This window comes from Petaurus breviceps, unplaced genomic scaffold, assembly GCF_028583685.1.
Source record: "Petaurus breviceps papuanus isolate PSGF00001 unplaced genomic scaffold, PetGlider_PUasm1.0 90977, whole genome shotgun sequence".
Lineage (NCBI taxonomy): Eukaryota > Metazoa > Chordata > Mammalia > Diprotodontia > Petauridae > Petaurus > Petaurus breviceps.
Genome location: NW_027187391.1, coordinates 13,634,750 through 13,655,628, shown reverse-complemented (window position 1 = coordinate 13,655,628; position 20,879 = coordinate 13,634,750). Strand labels below are relative to the sequence as shown.

The window sequence follows — 20,879 nt, the reverse complement described above, 5'->3', positions numbered from 1 at the left end:
CTTCAGTATCTGACAAGTACAATAATTCGTGTTCGGTTAATTCTGCACTTCCCCAATTGATAAATGATCAAAGGGTATGAAGAGTTTTCCGATGAAGAAATCCAAACAATTTATAGTCATATAAAATAAATGCTCTAAATCATTATTGATTAGAAAAAATGAAAATTTAAACAATCTTGAGATATTATTTTATACATATCAGACTGGCTCAAATTATTGAAGGAGAAACCCACAATTGTTGGAGGAGAAGTCAAAAAAATGGGACACTAATTCACTGTTGGGGGAACTATGAACTGATCTAACCATTTTGGAGAGCAATCTGGAAATAGGCCCAAAGAGTTATTAAACTGCCTATACCCTCTGACTCAGCAATACCACTAATAGGTCTGTTTCGCAAGATGATTAAGGAAAAAGAAAAAGAACCTATATGTTTGAAATATTTATAGCGATTCTCTTTGAATTGGCAAAGAACTGGGAATTTCTGGGAGGACGCCATTAAGGAATAGGTGAAAAAGTTTGATGTGTGATTGTGATTAAATACTACTCTACTATAGGAAATAATGACCTTGATAGTCTGAGAAAAACATGGATAGACTTGTATGAAATAGTGAAAAACAAAATGAGCAGAACCAAGAGAATGTTATATACAGTAATAGCAATATTGTTTTAAGAACAACTTTGAGTGACTAAGTCATTTTGACTATTATAAATAATCAAATAAACTACAAAGGACCTATAAAGGAAGACACTACATTCAGAGAAAGAATTGACAAATAGAAGTATGTATAGAATGATTATACACACACAGATGCATGCACTCATCCATCCATATTTATGTCTAATAGTGACCTTCCCTAGGGTGGAGAAGAGGAGGAAATAAGGGGAGGAGTGAAAATTACATTATAACTTTATTATATATTTAAGAGATATAGAAAGCTATGCACAATAAATTTGCAATTTCATGTGCAATCATCTTTTTTTTCCTATTCTACTATTTTATTAAAATGTTTTTTTCTTAAATTCAGAATAAAATAAAACAAAAAAAATTCTGTGCATATTTCAGTTTGTTATTACAACAAGGATGCCAACATTATTAAACTTCTGTGCAAAAAAAGTTATCAATTAAGTCAGTAATGATGGCACTTTTTAATACTTCATATATTTAGAAATTCAAAAGTATTTTGCTTTTCTTTAGAAATAAAAATGAAATGAAAACAAGTTGTGGATGTATTTGATTTTAGGATGTTCCCCATTAAAGATCTTAAAATATTGACAAGTTTTACTAGGTTTTTTGTTCATTTCAGAGTATACCAGGCTCTTTGGGAAACTGGATTCTTTTTGTGCTATGATTTGTGGAAATGAACCTAATAATTGTGTATGTGAGACAAATTTTTTCTTTTTTTTGGAGGGGCAATTGGGGTTAAGTGACTTGCCCAAGGTCACACAGCTAGTTTTTTTGTGTGGGTTAAATGTCTGAGGCCGGCTTTGAACTCAGGTTCTTCTGACAACAGGGCCGATGCTCTATTCACTGCACCACCTAGCCACCCCCAACAAATTTTTTCTTACCTGTAATTTGATACACGTGCATGTACCTTAGAACTTCTTATGGGAACTAGATATATTTTTTTGAGGAACAATTTGTCATTAGAGTCTAGCTTAGTTATAGTGCTGAGCCTTCCTAACCCTGGTTCTAAGGATTGGTCAACTCTGTGCTTTCTAACAACACCTGAGGGCTCCCAGAAAGTAGAGGCATCTAGGTGGCAGAGTGGATGGAACTCTGGATCTGAAATAAAGGAAACCTGAATTCAAACCCAGGGCCAGACTAATCATCTGTGTGACTGCAGAAGTAAAAACCTAGCTGTTATCTTCCACTCTTCATTCTCTCATGCTCTATATTCAATCTGTACCATGACCTGTCAATTTTACAATTTCAGCATCTCTCCCATATGCCCCTTTCTCTGCTCTGATGCTGCCACCACCATAACACAGGCCCTCATTGCCTCACACATAGACTGTTTCAGTAGCCTCATGGTCAGTTCATCCTTTACTCAGTTGTCAGTGATCTTCCTAAAACAATGGTCTGGCCGTGTCACCCATCCCCCCTTACTCAATAAATTCCAATGACTCCCTATCATTTCCAGGGTCAAATAAAAAACCTGCTGTTAGGCATTCAAAGTCTTTTATAACTATTCCTCTCTCTACTTTTTTTTCCTCCCCTTACTTTTCCAGTCTTCTTATACTTTAACCCTCCAAAACTTCCTAAACTCTGTAACCCAGTGACACCAGCCTCCTTGCTATTCCTCAACAAGACTATCTATCTCCTGACTCTGGACATTTTCACTCACAGTTCTCTATGCCTGGAATGCTCTCTTTCCTCATTCCTACCTCTTGACTTTCTAGCTTTTTCCAAGTCCCAGATAAAATACCACCCTTTACAGGAAGCCTTTCCCAACCCCCTTAATTCTAGTACCTTCCCTCTGTTATTTCAAATTTATCCTATATATAGCTTATTTGTACTTAAATATCTGTGTATTGTCTCTCCCATTAGATTGTGAGCTCCTAGAGGGTAGGGACTATCTTTTGCCTTTATAGTCCCGGGACTTAGTACAATGCCTGAAAGACAGTGGATGCTTGACAAATATTTGACTGATGAACTCAAGAAATGTTAACCTACCTATTCACTTCATAATCTCTACTCCAGGTATAAAACTGCCCACAATACTCAGTGACCACCATCTATGCAGTAGACTTAGATATAGTGTTGAAAGACTGATCAAATGACCTAGTGGTGGTTTGTAGATGCCCTACAAAGTTTTCAACAGGATAACTAGGGCTTTTCATGGAAAATAAATAAATATGTTTTTTAGAAGAATGTGTGTAATTTGGAGGGGGGGCAATTTTGCAATATGTATGCAACAGTGTAATTCCAAAAACTATCTACACTGTCATTTAAAACACTCCTGGATGCCTTCTCCTTCAAATCCTTCAGTGATGGGGGAGGGTGCCAGTTTCACTGACTTTTCAAACATTCTTGAGGGAAAGGTCCGAATTGGGTAGAAGCTTTGAAATGTAAACAGAAAAGTCGAAAGAATCCTAGAAAAGTAATTAGATTTGAGTAAATAGAAAGGGCTTTGGGAATATGAAGTGCTTACAAGCTGAGGAAGAAGGAATAACTATTCCTTTTCCAAGGACATAGAGATAGTTAAATACATAGAGATAGACAAACAGATATCATGGGGTAGCTTTTTTTTTCTAGTTTGCTGTTCTTAAAGTAAAGGGAGTGAAAAGACAATGTATTAAGGAAGAAAAGAGGAAGAAGAAAGGTGGAAATAATTATCTCACACAATCAAGGTGTGCGAAACAAGAAGTGTACCAACATGGAAGACTGGATGAGAGGAAAGAACATCACATGAACCTCACTTTGATCTGGACAAAAATAGGGAGAAAACACACAGAGACATGTTTGCACATGTTCATACACACGTTTGTTGTAGACATATGCTAAATGCAAAAGGGAAATAGATGGGGAAAGAGAGAAGTGGTTTTCAAAGAGAGATAGTAGGATCCTGCTCAAATTGTCAAAACAAACATTAGCAGGTGGAGTGGATTGAGAAAGGGAAAATAAAAGGAAAGAAATAAAAATTGAAAACCTATAGTAAAGGCCAAGGGATGATATGTTACATGCAAAATTCTAGGTACTGCCCTAGTGCAAATTGCACACAGTTTTTGGGTTGTTTTGGAGGAGGGAAGGCAAAACAATTGGGGTTAAGTACCTTGCCCAAGGTCACACAGTGTCAAGTGTCTGAGACTGGATTTGAACTCAGGTCCTCCTGATTCCAGGGCAAGTGCCATAGAATAGAATTCACTGTGCCATCTAGCTGCCCCTGCAATTTTTTAAAAAATGTATTAAAACCATCTTTAATACTTGCTTGATTCAGGTTTTAGACATCACTTTTCATTAATCCAATCCAATAAACATTTATTAAGCACCCACTGTGTCAGGCATTGTGCTAAGCACTTGGGATGGAATTAATAAAAAAAAAGAAAGACAGTCCCTGCCCTCAAGAAACTTACACTACAGAGGGGAAGACAACACACAAAAGGAAGTAAAAAAATGGTAGGGGAAGATCAGTGGGGGTTACCCAGCTCAGAAGCATCTTGTTATGTGGAGTTGAAACCAGGTAGGACAACAGATATGAAGTATAGTGAGCCAGGCCCAGTTTCTGCCCTCCATAAAGGAAAGCAATGGGACAGTTTTGTTTTCCACTCACCAATCCTCCATTAGATAGGAAAGGAGGCTGAGGGAAGTGATATCAATTAAGGTTTAAGTTAGCAACATGGCGGTGAGTTTAAAAGTGATGAGATTAGCCTGGGAGGGACATTTTGCTCTGTGGAGGTGAAACCAGGCAGGACACCTGAGGACAAAAACATTCTGGGTACAAAACATCCATGAGGACTACAGATGCTTTCTGTGCTATTTGGCTAGTGGGAAATGATGGACAACCAAGGCAAGGGAGCTTCACTGAGCTAAATCTACTCGAGGTGTCCTCAGTATCTATCCCTGTTCAATAGCATTCTCTTTCTATGATTCAGTAAGTTTCATTTTAATAACTTAAAGGATATCTAAGTTTCTCATTTTGTTCCAGTATTAACCTAACCTACCAGGTGACTGGTTCCCATCAAACTTAGCCCAGTATATAGGGAAGAAAAGAGGGGCAGTAGAGAGAAAGCAAGTAACTTCAAATATAGGTTACTAGTGTTAAGCACATTTCTTTTTTTATCATCTTCTTCATAAAGATGGGATCTGTTGAAAAAAGAAGAAAAATAGAGACTAAAATGAAAAGAAATACCAAATTAATGATCAAAACTATGGATATGAATGGGTTGAATTCCCTCATATAAAAGAAGAGTATAGCAGAATGAATTAGAAAACAGAATGTAACAATACATTGTTTGCAAGAAAAACACTTTAAACAAAGATTCAGATGGGGTTAAAATAGAGGACTAAGATTAAATACATTATGTTTTGAGTTGTACTAAAAAAATACAGAGCAACAATCATAATTTTAGAAAAGATAATAGTAAAATATACATGATTAAAAGAAAAAAACAGGGACACTGCATGATGCTTATTTATTTATTTTTAAATTATTTTTAAAGCACACTTTTATTATTTTTTTACTTGAAAATTCTCTCCCTCTCATACTCATTGATAAGGTAAGAAAAACAAAATCTATCACAGATATTATTAGCCATGACCTTTTTTAAAGCAAGAAAAAGAATATATATATTTCAATTTGCACTCTGAGTCCATCATTTCTATTTCCAATGGTGGATAACATGTCTAATCATGAATTCTTTGCAACTGTGGTGTACTGTTGTGTTGATGGGTTACTAAGTCTTTCAAAGTTCATTGTCTTTACAATAGTGCTGTTATTGTATAGATTAATTAAGTTCACTTCACTTTGTAATATTTCATAGAAGTTTCACAGGTTTTTCTAAAAACATCCCTTTCATAATTTCTTACAGCATGATAATATTCCATTACATTTATATACCACAACTTATTCATACAAAAAAGGGCATATTCTTAGCTTCTAATTCTTGGTCACCACAAAAACCAGAACTACTATAAATATTTTTGTATACATGGGTCCTTTTCCTCTTTGATCTCTTTGGAATACAGATCTAGTAGTGGTATTGCTGGGTAAAATGGTATGAACAATTTAATAGATTTTATAATATAATAATATTATTTATAATATAAATATAATAATATTTATAATATAAATATACTAATATTTATAATTCTAAATTTCTTTCTAGAATGGTTGGACTAGTTCACAGCTCCATCAACAGGACACTAGTATGTATATTTTCCTGTATTTCCTCTAATATTTGTTATTTTCCTTTTTTGTCAATCTGATGGGTATGAGGTGGTTCTACAGAGTTGTTTTAATGTACATTTCCCTAATTTTTTATTGATTTAGAGCATTTTATATGGTTATTGATACCTTTGATTTGTCCTTCATAAAATTGTCTATTCATATCCTTTGAACATTTATCAATTGGAGAATGATGTTCTTATTCTTATGGATTTGACTTTGTTCCCTATATGTTTTAGAAATGAGACTTTTACCCAAAAAAGTAGCTATAAAGATTGTTCTTCAATTTCCTGATGTTCTTCTAATTTTAGTTTGCATTGATTTTGCTTGTGCAAAACCTTTTTAATTTTATATAATCTAAATAATCCATTTTGCCTCCTGTGAATATCTCTCAGTCCCTCTCTTCTCCTTTCTCCCCCTCTTTTCCTCTGTTTTTCTCCTTCTCTCTAGTTTACTCATTAACTTCTCCCCTATCCAACTATCTTACAGATAATTCCATTCCTAGTCAATTATTTTGCTTATATTGACCTTTATGTGTAATTAATGCACTCATTTTGAGTTTATCTTGCTATACAATGTGAAATGTGGGTCTACACCTAGTTTATGTGAGATGGCTTTTCTGTTTTTCCAACAGTTTTTGTAATATAGGGAGTTCTTGTCCTAGCAGCTAGAATCTTTGGGTTTATCAAATACTAGATGATTATATTCATTTGCTTCTGTGTACCATGTACCTATTCTGTTCCACTGATCAACCTCTTTGATTCTTAGCCAGTACCAAATTGTTCTGACAATTACAGCTTTGTAGATCTGGTATTTGGTTCAAGATGAGGTATTGCTAGGTCCCTTCCTTTCCATAAAAAAAAAATCCTCTAATATTATTGGCTTCTGCCCCTCCAAATAATTTTTAATTGTTTTTCTAGATCTATGAAGTAATTTCTTGGTAATTTTATGGCACAGAATAAATTAATTTAGGTAGTATTATCATTTTTATTATGTTGTCTCAGCCTACCAATGAACAAATAGGAACAAAAGAAGAAAGGAAAGATGGAAGGAAAGGAGGAAATTAGCATTTATTAAGCACCTACTATATACCAAGGACTATGCTAAGTACTTTACAAATATCTCATTTGAATCCCTGGGAGGTAGGTACTATTATTATCATCCCCATTTTACAGCTAAGGATACTGAGGAAGATGTAGGTTAAGCAACTTGCTTTTTTTTTAAACCCATATTACTCATTTGATTTCATCGGACATTTGGAACCTCAAGTCCAGAAAACTGAATTAAATCAAAGACAGATAATGCCAAGGCCAATACTAGTTCTCATGCTTTCTGAGTCTGAGTACATGCCTTTATCACTATAGAACACTGTTCAAGGGTTAATGTACTATTGATAGAAAAGTAATTCAATGAACTGTTTGGACAGATATCTATATACCATAAGTCAGGAAAAACTAATCCCCCTGCAGTTAGATGGTACAGTGGATATAGTGCTGGGCCTTGAATCAGAAAGACCCGGGTTCAAATCTGGATCCACATACTTCTTCACTGTGTGACCCTGGGCAAGACACTTCATCTCTGTCTGCTTCAGTATCTTCAACAGTAAAATGGGAATAATAATAGCCTCTATCTTTTAGGGCTGTTGTAAGAATCAAATGAAATATTTGTAAAGTGCTTAGCATAGTACTTGGTCTATAATAGGTGCTTAATGTGTTTCTTTTTGGCTTCCTTCCTCCCTTCCTATCTATGTAATATTATAATAGAAAAACACAAAGGTACTTTAGAGATTATCTAATCCAACCATTCTTGAAATTAGCTGCTACATGAGCAAATGACCAAACAAAGGCATACTATAATATGGGCTATTTCATAGTTTAAGGGTAATTCTAACAGTCTGGACACCCATTATTTGAATGTAAGCATTTCAGATGTAGACAGGTTGCCAAGACATCTTCACATTTCCTTATTTTACTCCAGCAGGGTTCTAAGGAAGCATAGGAAAATTATCTAGAACTAGAGAAATCTGAGAGAGACTATCACCCACCTTGGGATGGGTGTTCTACATCCATCTCCAATAACACTGCCCTGAATTATACTCTCCTCACTTTTGCCTGCGATGTCCTCCAAGCTTGGGATCCTATTAAAAATGGTGGATCATTATTTTTTGTTGCTCATGTAGTTTTATGGATTCCAGCTGTGTACAAAAGGATTGTCTTGTCTTATTTGGTTAGTGTAGATACCCAAGAGGCCAACATAAGAAGACAATCATGGGGAACCATTGCAAGCTTCCCACTAGAATTTACGTTCCTAACTAATGACAAATTTGTTAATTTATTAAATCCTTGATGTTGGCAATTAGTCAACAAGGATTTATTAAACACCAGGCACTGTGCTAAGTGCTGGAATTTTGAACAGAAACTTTGCAAATCTTTGCTTGAATTTGTGGCTATAGATAAATTTTAATATGAGAATTATTAATATAGGCATATTGGGTGGTGGTGGTGGTTGTTTTGGCCCGACACATTATTTCTTTAACATAGCAAGCTCCATCTACCAATATAGATTATTACCTGCTCTGCAACTCAGAATTTTAGAGTGGTTGGGACACTAAGTGAAGGGACAACAGGTGTTATATAGTACAGATGAATTCTGGTCTTCTTGAGTCTGTGTAAGACATAAACACAGCACACAAGAAGGCTGCTAGCACAGGTTTAGTCTTGATCTGGTCAGACAGGAAAGACACTAAGAAGGGGTTAATAATATTACTTTATTCTAGTCTAGTTTTCTCAGAAGAGGATTGTTGATAATGGGAGCATAAACTCCTACAGCATTCCCTAATCACCCTTCTCACAGGGGCCTTATCAATGGGGGTCAGTTGAGGCATGCACAGCATTCCAGCTTGTGCATTCAACCCTAAGGTTCCCTATTCACTGACCAATGTCCACCTGCTTCATAGGGGAACAGAAAAAAGAAAGCATGTTGCCAGTAATCGCTTCACAAATTTACCTCTCTTCATCCCTGTATCTCACTGTGCAAAAACAATGGATGTTTATATTATTTATCATTATATAATGCTGCACAAGAGTGGTGGAAATGTTTTGAACCATAACTGTGGGAACTCATATCTAATACTTGGGAGCAAGAACTTTTTATGGCTATGGATCCTGGGAAACTGAACTCTAAGAAATAATAAAAATTCATTTTACACACACTAAAATCCACCTTACTTACAGTCTAAAGCTAGCTTTTTATCCTCCAGGATACTATTCCTAAATATGCATATGATATGCATGTACACATATGTATATGCATACAAACTCAAACATGTGTGCACATGTGCAAATAAACATTATATAATAAATTCTGGGCCTATATGCATGCATATAAACATACATCCATTTGTGTGTTTATACTGAATTATGCATATGTATGTGATGCACAATAACATATGTTTTTATAACGTATGTAAAATCTGTAGAATTATTGGTACATTGGCATTAACTGGGCAGTAACTTGATAACTATTATTTTGGTCTAGACAAGCCATCAAATGGATATATGCTGTACAATGCACAAATTATATAGCCATATTTACATATATAGTATGTAAACATGCATGCACATATACACATACACATTTATATCATTATATACATGTACTGTATAATATTATATATGTAGGTATATGCTTATACATATGTGTGTATATGTTACTGGAATATGAACTGCAGCTTTGCAGGAGAACTTCCTAGATAATGATTCCTAGGAAAAAAGTTCATCCTCCCAGTTCACACCTTACACTACAGGGATTCTATCTTAAGGGTTTTCAGTAGATGAGACTTCTTTGGCAAAGCTCCTGAAAGTAAATTGTGTTTAGGGCATTAATCTAATCTGACAACGTAGGGGAGGCAATTCTAATAAAAGGTGATCCAGTAGCAACATAACCATGCAATATCTTCTAGCTTTTGACAAACAGAAGCTGTTCGAGGTACAGAACCAGAAGATTAAGAAGAAACGTCATCATAGGAGCTGGTATGGCATTTACTCTGCTTATGTATATCCAAAGTAGATGTGCTCACAGTTAATTTATTTTATTCTCATTTATTTACTGAAAACATTGAAAATACAGTTCATATTGTGATTACACATAATAATTTGGAGTTTATAGATGAAACAGGAAAGGATCATAATGCATTCAGGTGAGGTAATAGGGAGAATTTTTGGACATAAATTTAATTTAAATCATTTTATTTATTTAAATGTAATGTGTCTCTTTTGTAGGAAAATTGAGAGTTTTGTGATCATCAAGAACACAGATATTCCAAGTTTGTAAGAGAAGAATCATGAGTAGCAGTTCTGAGTCCCAGCCTGCACCTGTACAGCTCTGCTTTGAAAATGTAAATGGGTCCTGTATTAAAAATCCCTATTCCCAAGGACCCCGTGTGATCCTGTATGTGGTGTTTGGTTCTGGGGCTGTGCTTGCAGTATTTGGAAACCTCCTGGTAATGATTTCTATCTTTCATTTCAAGCAGTTGCACTCTCCTGCCAATTTTCTCATTGCCTCTTTGGCCTGTGCAGACTTTTTGGTGGGAGCCACTGTGATGCCCTTCAGCATGGTGAGGTCGGTGGAGAGCTGCTGGTATTTTGGAGAGACTTTCTGTACATTTCATAGCTGTGGTGATACAGCATTTTGCTATGCTTCCCTCTTCCATTTATGTTTCATCTCCATTGATAGATACATTGCTGTCAATGACCCTCTGATCTACCCAACCAAGTTCACAGTGAATGTTTCGGGGCTATGCATTGCTCTCTCCTGGATTATCCCCATTACTTACAGTGGTTCTGTTTTCTACACAGGTGCCAATGATGATGGATTGGAGGAATTAAAAGTGCCCTCACTTGTGTAGGGACTTGTCAGGTTTACGTGAATCAAAATTGGGTGCTGGTAGATTTTTTGTTGTTCTTCATCCCCACCCTGGTTATGGTCATTCTTTACTCTAAGATTTTCCTTGTAGCTAAACTCCAAGCTAGAAAGATTGAAAACACAAGTAGCCAAGGGGAATCTTCATCCTCAGAGAGTTACAAAGCCAGAGTGTCCAAGAGGGAGAGAAAAGCAGCAAAAACGCTAGGTGTTGCAGTGATTGCATTTCTGATTTCATGGTTACCCTATTCTATTGATGCAATGATCGATGCATTTGTAGGCTTTATCACCCCTGCCTATATTTATGAAATACTTTGTTGGTTTGCTTATTATAACTCTGCCATGAACCCCTTGATTTATGCTTTCTTTTACCCATGGTTTAGGAAAGCAATCAAACTGATTGTCACTGGAAAAATCTTACAGGATAGTTCTTCAAGCATGAATTTATTCTCTGAGCAAGGCAAAGGATTAGAATAAGGAATTTTACCACATATTTTTATGCATTCCTGATTTCTGAATGTATGTACAATTGCTACATAATTGCAAAGAGAAGCATATAAGAAAGAAATAATCTCTCAAAAGAGGAAAAAAGCAATCATTTAAAATTAGGCAGGCCAAGTCATAAGGCTTCTTAAGAGTGTTTAAATGTGTGGATTTCTTGATCCCTGCTGCAAAAGCTAAATTATGCAAGATTAACTGTCTCATATTCTTTACAATGATTTATCTTTAGGATTCTTCAGTTTCATCTTAAGGCCTACTGACCTTTTGTTTCACATGATCTGTCCAGTCAAGCTGGACTACTTGTTGTTTCACTTACACAAAAATCCCTTTCCTGCCTTTGTGCCTTTGCATGACTTATGCCTTTAATGGTTTCCCTTCTCAGCTCTGTATCTTGGAATCTCTACCATTGCCCTTCAAAGCATTAGCTCAAGCACCATGCTAAATGTTTACTGCATTTCTAGTTGTTAGTGCCAGCCCATTCCCATAATTTATATGTGTGTGTGTGTATAGAATGTGTATATATACACATATGCACATAACTGTATTATATGCAACCACACAATACATATGTGCACATATATGTATTATTACACATATATAAGCATGTTTATATAAATCTATTTATATGTGTGTATATGTATATGTATGTATCTTGTATTTATTTATCTTTGAACGTTGTATATCCTGCCATTATCACCACCATCACCTCTCCCTAGAATAGAGCTATTTGAAGATAGAGATTTTTCTGGATTTTGTACTTGTATTCCTAGTACCTAACATACCTGGAGTATAGCACCCATTGATTGTTTTTTTTTTCTGGTGTGAAATCCTAAGCCATTCTTCTTTCTATTCACCCCAGTACCCATCATTCTTCTAAGTTTTCCTCCTCTTCCCCCATTATTTGTGAAATATCATAGCATTGTCTATTCTTCCTCAGGCTCAGTATTTTAGGGGATAGTTTTCACTTTCCTGTGTCCTTGCTCTGTGTCATTTTCTGCCTGAACAACTGGACCACTACCCCAACAGATGTTCAGCCTTCATATTGACCACACGCAGACCCATGGCTTCCTATCTCTTAGTCACATTAGTCTATTTTCTGTCATCCTTATGTGATTTGTTCAATATCTTTTTTTCCTAATAAAATGATTCAATATTTGCCTTCAGTTCAAGTAATAATAGCTGTTTGTGTCAGATGGCCAAAGTAAAAAATATAAATATGAAACAGATCAAGATTGGAATCAATGGGACATTTTGAAAATGTTATTTGTTTTGTCATTTCAGTCACCCCAATAGGTAAATGTTTTCTCACCACTCAGAACACTGAAATGTGAATTATTACTTGGCATATTTGTTGTTGGTAAAGCCTCAGTCCCTTTCATTGGCTCATTTAGTCAAATTTGCCTTTAAAATGTTTTTCTAGAGTCTTCCCTTTTCATTTAATAAAAATAATTTGTCACTGCATTCTGTGATCTTTCAGTCAACTTTCAAAGCCATTGTTTAACTTATTACATCATTTTTATTGTTTTGTAATAGGAATTATAAATCATGTAGTAAATTCAGGCAAAAAATACTAGATATCCCTGGGTTAGGTAGAAGACACAGTGGAGGATACAAATAACAAGGACTTGTCTTGTTCTCGGCAATAAGAAGGAAGAAACATGGCAGTGGAAAGGGGGCCAAACGTGGAGCTGGCAGACCCAAGTGCGAATCCTGGTTCTGCCCCTTGCCGTCTTTTTCACCTTGAACACATAACTTACACTTTTCTGTGCCTCTTCTTCACCCACAAAATATTAGAATTGAACTAGATGATTTCTAAGGTCACTTACAATTTTAAATCTATGATCCTGTGAAAAATTTGAAAAATTATTATATGACTAGCAGACAAGATAGGCATTCAAGGTTCTCCACAATCTGGACTTTACCAATATCTCCATATCTTCTAATACTTCCTTAAATAAACCTTCTCTACCATTAAACTGAACTGCTAATATGTTCCTGAAATAACATATACATTTCTGTATCTGTGGGTTTATTCATACCTGTCCTTTTGTTTAGGGCAGTCTTTCCCTCCTTTTATACATAAAATCTCTCCTTTCCTTTTAAGTTTAGCTAAAATTCCACCTGATACCTCCCCCAACCCCTACTTAGACTAGAGCCATTTGGGGATCAATCATCTCAACTTGTACAGCCCTCACTGCCTGCATAAAAGACAGTATTAAACAAATTAGAGGTGTAGCAATGGAAATTGACTTGTCTGAGGTTATATGGATAACAGTGACAGGTCGAGCATTGTACACACGTGTTTGGGGTTTTTTGGAGGGCAGTTGGGGTTAAGTGACTTGCCCAAGGTCACATGGCTAGTTTTTGTATTAAGTGTCTGAGGCTGGACTTGAACCCAGGTTCTCCTGACTCCAGGGCCACTGCTCTATTCACTGTGCCACTTAGTTGCCCCACACCAAGGTTTTTTAATGCCAAAGGTATTATTCATTTCACTGTTTTATGCTGCCTGCCTTGGAATCATAGAGTCATAGCATTGCCCTTCCCTATTCAAGGATTTATTCTGTAAAAGTAGTCATTTACTCTCTGCTAAAATGTCTCCTGTGTCAAGGAGTTCTGCCTCTGGAGGTGGCCTAGTCAACTTCTAGATGGTTCTGATAGTTAGAAAGTTCTGCCTCATATGCTAACAGTAAGCATTATGTGGTGTTTTAAAGTTTTCAAAGCACTTTGCAAAAATCTCATTTCATCTTTTTAACAACCTTGAGAAGTATTTTAGAAATGAGGATACTTGAGACTGAAAGGGGATTAACTGACTAGTCTAGGGTCACACAGGTAGAAAGCATCTGAACTCAGGTCTTCCTAGCTCCAGAATCAGTATTCTCTAGCTAGCATTTAGGTAGCACTTTAAGGCTTATAAAGTACTTTACATATATATATATATATATATATATATATATATTTTATTTTATCCTCCCCAAAACCCTAGAAGGTAGCTGCTATTATCCTCATTTTATAGATAAGGAAGCTGAGGCAGATGGAGGTTAAGTGACTTGTCCGTAGTTCCATAGATATTAAGTGTCTGAGGCTGGATTTGAGCTCAGGTCTTCCTTACTCCAAGTCTAATTTTCTATTCACTGCACTACCAAGTCTTATCCTGGTATTGAATCACAACGTGTCTCTTAATTTTCACCCATTGGTTCTCATATTCGACTTTGGATCCAAGCAAAAGAAATGTCAGACCTTTTGTTACAGAACATTTCCCCCCAAGAATACAATGCATACATCCTGTTTTTAAGAAAACTGTGTTTTACAGAGCAAATTAGAATAATAATTATTATTCATATGGTACTTTAACATTTGTAAAGCAATTTACATACATTAGCTCATTTATTTCTCACAATTACCTGGGAGGCAAGAACTACTCTTATCCATTTTACCCATGAGGAAACTAAAGCAAGAGAGGTTAAGTGACTTACCCAGGGTCACACAGCTAATAAGTATCTAAGGCAGGATTTGAACTCAGATCTTCCTGCCTCCAAGGAGTCAATTCTGCCTAACTCCTAGTCCAGCCTTCTACCCATTGTGCTACCTAGCATCCTTTAACTGCATCCATTTTCAATGCCAGGTGTTGAGCTGTTGGTCATACAGAACTGAATCCTTGATAATCAACAAAAACTGGCTCAGAAACATACCTCACCCTTGTTCTTTAAGCATTATTTAAATTCCCTACTCATTCTGCTGTGGTTTGTCACTCACCACTTTAGCCATATACTGAATAAAGAAAAGTTATACCTTAATAAGTAAAAGATTCCATCTGGCTACGCCATCCATAATATAAACCATAAATACCATAATATAAATTGCTGTTTATATGAAAATAACTACTTTGACAGCAAGAGGATGGATTTAATTTTTTTTTTTTGCATAGGGACCTTATAGGAGTAAAAAGGAAAAAGATGCCATTGGCATCTCTTTCACTTGATGCCTTAATTCTTATTTCTCATTAACATTTTGAAAGAAGTTCATAGTTTTTCCATATCAAACTCAAACCTGATAACCTTAATTCTCCCTCTTTTGTACATCTTATCTCCCTTCCAAGTTGGTCCATTTTCTTTCCCTCACACAAGCCATGAAAAGACCTTTCCTGGTTTTGTTTCTAAACTGATATTGTTCTGTACTCCTGAATCTCCCTTTCATCATTTTGTAACCTATATAAATTCTATCCATCCTTTAAGACCTCATTTAATTATTCTCTTTTCCATGAAGCCTTTTCTGACTAATCTGCACTAATCATTCCTTTTTCTGAATTCCTAATATATGTCTAGATAGTATCACATAACACTTTTTTTCTCTAACTGGTTATTTGTGTTCATCTTGGTTTCCCAACTGAATTACAGGCTTCACACAGGCTGGAACCTTGTTTATCCCCTCTTTGGGGGACCCTACATTGCACACAACCTACATAGAAGATCCACATTACTACTTTCTGACAGACTCTTGGCAGAACTATATATTAATCGCTGGACTTCAAGTCAAAGGATTTAGGGTCCAGTTCCAGACTTACCATCTTCTAGCTGCATCACTTTGGGTAAATATGGCTGCTTTGAGTCTTTTTTCCTAAGTAAGAGAATGATCATACTTATACTGTATGTATATCAGAGGTTTCCTATGAGGATCAAATTAATTACTAATATATGTTACCCTATTAAGCACCTACTAAATGCTAAACACTATGCTAAATTCTGGAGATACAAAGCAAGGCAAAAAACTGTTCCTGCTCTCGAGCAACTCACCGGTCTGATGGTGGGAGAGAACATGCAAAGTACCACGTATAAACCAAGCTATATACAGGAAAAAAAATTAAGAAAAGAGCAAGTATTAGCATTAAGGAGGATCAGGAATGGTTTCTTAGAGAAGATAAGACTTTAACTACTCTGTAAATGTGAACCAGTAGGCTTATTCTACTCAATTATGTGCTAAAGATAATACTGTCTTTCCAAAAATAAAAAAGGAAAAAAAAACTTAAAGAAGTAGGTTTGCAAATAAAATGCCTTGTGAAGAAATCCTGAGTTTTTATTTTGCCTTTAATTTCTTAGACACAAGATTTTTTTAAACCACACCACTCATTAAAAATCGCCAGCAACAAAAATCTCTTAACCATACACACCGTTCTGTTCTCTCTTGGTGGGGAATTCTTTCAACCTCTTGGGAGAAGTACACTCAGCAGGAGGGTCAGTGACTGTGAGTCAAAGATAGGAGACCAAGCTGAAAGTAAAGAGGTATATTAGCATGCTGAGGAATCTGCTTTCAATTATAGCAAATTTGGGTTCCTGAGGTACAGATTTGGTTTTTTATATTATTTGAATTTCAGGCCCACTTAAGTACAGAGCCAGTCAGCAGCATTCTGTGGCAACAGAAGAGTAAATCATTTCACAGGTGAGGAAGAGAAAGAGAGGAATGTGTCAAGGGAGAAAAGAGGACTATTTGGAAGGCAATGGTGCAATTTATCATCAGAATATGAAAATATTCCCTATGCAAGGGAAGAAGATAAGGGAAAGAAATTATTTGCTTACATAGTCATGAAAGTAATCCATTTACACAAAACTTTAAGGTCTTTCATCAAAGTAGTTATTACAATAGTGGATGAGACCATCCACTTGACCATGTCTTTGTATGAGGGTTGGGGACTTTCTAATATTAGGCCACCAGGTGGTTGCATGATTTTTAGATGTGAAATGGTTGTGGTTTCTTTTCCCCTGGCTCACATCTTCTAGAACTAAGTGTAGAAAAGAAAAACATTGGTTTCCATCTATCTATTTTTGACAGAGCCCATACACAGGGCACCTGGGCCTGAACTCAGGAAGACCCATCTCCCTGAGTTTAAATCTGGCCTCAGACACTACTTCTGTGACCTTGGGCAAGTCACTTAACCCTTTTTGCCTCAGTTTTCTCATCTATAAAATGAGCTGGAGAAGGAAATGGCAAACTACTCCAGTATCTTTGCCAAGAAAACCCTAAAAGGGGTCACAAAGATTCTGACATGACTGAAATTACTGAACAACAACATGCTCTAGACTTACTCTAGACTCCCAATACAAATGCATGCTAGCAGACTGAATTTTCCAGTTCAGGCTTTTAGAGATTCCCTGGATGGGTGCAGATACGAGTCTCTAATGATATCAGCTCAAGTCACCATTCTGGTATGTTCTTCCCAATATCAATCACCAGTGTTTATAGCATCTAGTTTCATTTAATTAAGTAAAATAAATTATATTTTAAAAGGGGACTTTTATTACGAAGAAATAGGAAAGGAAATACAAACATTCTATCCAACATCTGAGGGCACAGTCTCCCCTATATGACATTAATAGTTAGGAGAATAGGCCGAAAATTAACGCAATTTCTACATATCATCTTAGCCCTCAAATTCCCTTCTAGACTTGGATGACTGATGGATAAGTTACTGCAGCACCCTCTTGGAAGCATTATGCTCAAGTGAACAGGCTTTTGGGGGCTTTGCTTTTCACCATCTGGGTTGGTAAAAAAAAAATCTGATGTAGACTCTGGGTCCAGAACCTCTAGGAATTCACCATTCTGACCTTTCAAAATTCATAAAATTGAAGCCATCTCAATACTCCACTTAAATGCAAGAAATACTAGACTCAGAGGCAAAGAACAGATAGGGCCACATCCCTGTCCAAAGTGGAAAGGACCTGATTTTCTGCTTTTACTACTCAGGCTTACAGCATATCTTTCTCACAGTAGCCAGGCACAAAAGAGCAAGAAAAGAACCTTGCTTTGACTGGTGTCTACCTTTTGAATGCACCCCAATTCTAACTCAGCAGGCAGTCAACAACCTTATGTCTTCACCACATGGCTAGCTGGTAGAACCAATTACAGAATGCTTATGCATGTTCCTAATTAAGGAGCAGGGCCCTTGCATTGTTCTTTATCATGCCTTTCAAGAAGCAGAATCTTTAGCAACAGGCAGAGCACACTACACATACTCTGAAGATAGGGTACTACTGGCCAGGTCCCATTACGTTTATAAGAAAATTGTTTATCATATTTGCAAGCTTCAAATGCCCTAGTAAATTAGAGATGATGCTAAGTTTTGTAGATCATTCATTCACTTAATATTCAATAGGTATCTATGCAAATGAAATAGTACCTACTCCCAAGGACTTTACATCCAAGTGAGGGGGGATATCACATGTACCCAGATAAATAATAACCCTCATATTTTTAAGGAGGAAAAAAGCAGACTCCCAATTAACAAACATTTCCCAAAATAATCCCATTGTGAAGATCTCCACATCCCCACATTGGCTTGTCTCTCCTCTCCTATAGAAATGCTCTTCACTATATTACATTCTACCCCTTTAAGATGAGAGAGCATCCCTTGGGTCCCCTTGTCAAAGTTCTTCCCAGTCATCACTGTAATCCCCTTTTCTTGACTCCTTGACTGACTACTATAGTGGTAACTAAGTGGTAGAGTATATAGAACTGAGTTCAAATCTAGCCTGAGACACTTACTAGCTATGTGACCCTGGACATATTCCTTAACTTCTGTCTACCTTTTTTGTCATCTGTCAACTGAGGTTAATAAGAGCACTTACCTTCCAGGGTTATTGTAATGATAAAATTAGATAATATTTGTAAAGCTCTTTTCAAACTTTAAAGCAATATATAAATGCCAGCTATTGATATTATTCTAGGGGCAGCCAGGTAGCACAGTGAGTAAGAGCACCGGCTCCAGTGTCGGGATGACCTGGGGATCGAATCTGGGCTCAGACACTTAGCACCCACCCAGAAACACCTGCTGTGTAACCTTGAGCAAGTTACTTAACCCCAATTGCTTAGGGGCGGCCAGGTGGTTCAGCAAGTAAGAGTACTGGCTCCAGTGTCGGGATGACCTGGGGATCAAATCCAGGCTCAGATACTTAGCACCACACCCAGAAATAACTGGCTGTGTAACCTTGAGCAAGTTACTTAACCCCAATTGCCCTTCAAAAATAAAAAAAAATAATAATATTATTCTAATGCCAGTAGATAATAGAATTGATCTCTTCACTCTCCAGGGAATGGTAGGTATAGAAGGAATAAGTGAGGCTTAAATGGTAACAGCATATTTCTAGGGAGGTTATACTATGATATACCACAGCCTTAGGGAATCTTGTTCTAAAATACCTTAGCTCCTGCCAAGAACAGGTACACATACTGAAGCTATACTAAACTGATTGTACTGCCAATGTTATCAATGCACCTAGGTCATAGTAAAATTACCAATGAAGAAATAATGAGATAATAGCTCTGACAGAAGGTTGTATTGAAACAAGTTCAGAGAAATAGTTGTATTATTTACAAGTTATTTTTAGATGCCTACAAAATTTATCACTCCATTATCTGTATTAAAAAAGAGTGCTATTGTATATTTCTCTTGTGGTTTCTCACAGGTTACCTAAATGCATTAACTCTGGATACTCCTATTTTTTCTCTTTGCAATAAACAATATTATTTCAAGAACTATCTTCTAATAGGTTCATTCCAGTTTAACAATATGCATCACCCACTACCCTTTGTCTTCCAACATCTGTTAATGCAATCTTTTGTTCTTCCCTCCCACAAATAAATAGATAAATTTGGTCCATACGTGAGCTTCTGAAAATTAGTTTGTGGTACCCCAGTTCAACTTTTCCAACTTTGCTTATCTCTGGAGTCTTTAAGTTTTTTGGATATTTTTAGCCCCTTAGGCTCTTTTTTTTTCAATACCTTGATGGTCTCTATTCTTTCTTTCTTCCTATAGTTCAATGTTCTTACTTTTTATATAAAAGTAATTTATTAATAATTACTTCTATTACTTAGTCTATTTTTTATGGTTATGTTTTTTTTTACCTCTCATGATTCTATTTTCAGTGTTTATAGGTCAAATAATCTGCTCATTTATAAGGTGTTTTTTTTTTAAAGAAATACTTCAAATAATGTGGAACATTCTTTTATGCTGAATATCCATTTTTTTCATAGACAGCCTCAGGTTGTATAATATTTTCTCTTTGGTTGCAGTTTGAATACCATTCCTTTAATACATCATTCCTATTATTGATATCAATACCATTCCTTCCTCTGATTTCTTATAATTACAGAATAATCCTGTGTTGTTCAAAATGCCTTTCCTTCATTTAAAAATCTTTCTGTTGGCTGCTTGAAAAATTCATTGTTCATCATTTAAATTATTAAATATTATGACCACGTGTCTTAGAATTTGAAGTCAGGGTCCCTTCCTCCCAATAGAAATCTGTGAATTCTCTCAATTAATGTTTTGTTATATTCATTCAGAAGTTCGATACAGTTTTCTTGCAACATTTCTTGTGTTCCACTATTCAGTATTTTTAAAAAATTCATACTGTTTTTCTGGGAGTGTTATAATATGTTAATTCTGTATGCCCTGTTTTCAAAATCAGTGGCTTTGGCTTATATAGAATTCATTCATTAGTTCAATATTTTGCCTTTTGTTTCTCTTCTGCCAAAATTTTCTCTACTTCTTGGAAGATTTTTCTTCTAAGTATGCTATTCCTT

General features: G+C 36.0%; 1 protein-coding gene across 1 annotated transcript; it reads left to right on the top strand.

The window, feature by feature from the left end:
* Window positions 1-10,227: 10,227 nt before the first annotated feature.
* On the top strand, window positions 10,228-11,282 carry LOC138153018 (trace amine-associated receptor 6-like). Its single transcript, XM_069077146.1, is given in 2 exon segments — window positions 10,228-10,768; window positions 10,771-11,282. Coding segments are annotated over 2 exon segments (1,053 nt in total).
* The last annotated feature ends 9,597 nt before the right edge of the window (window positions 11,283-20,879 follow it).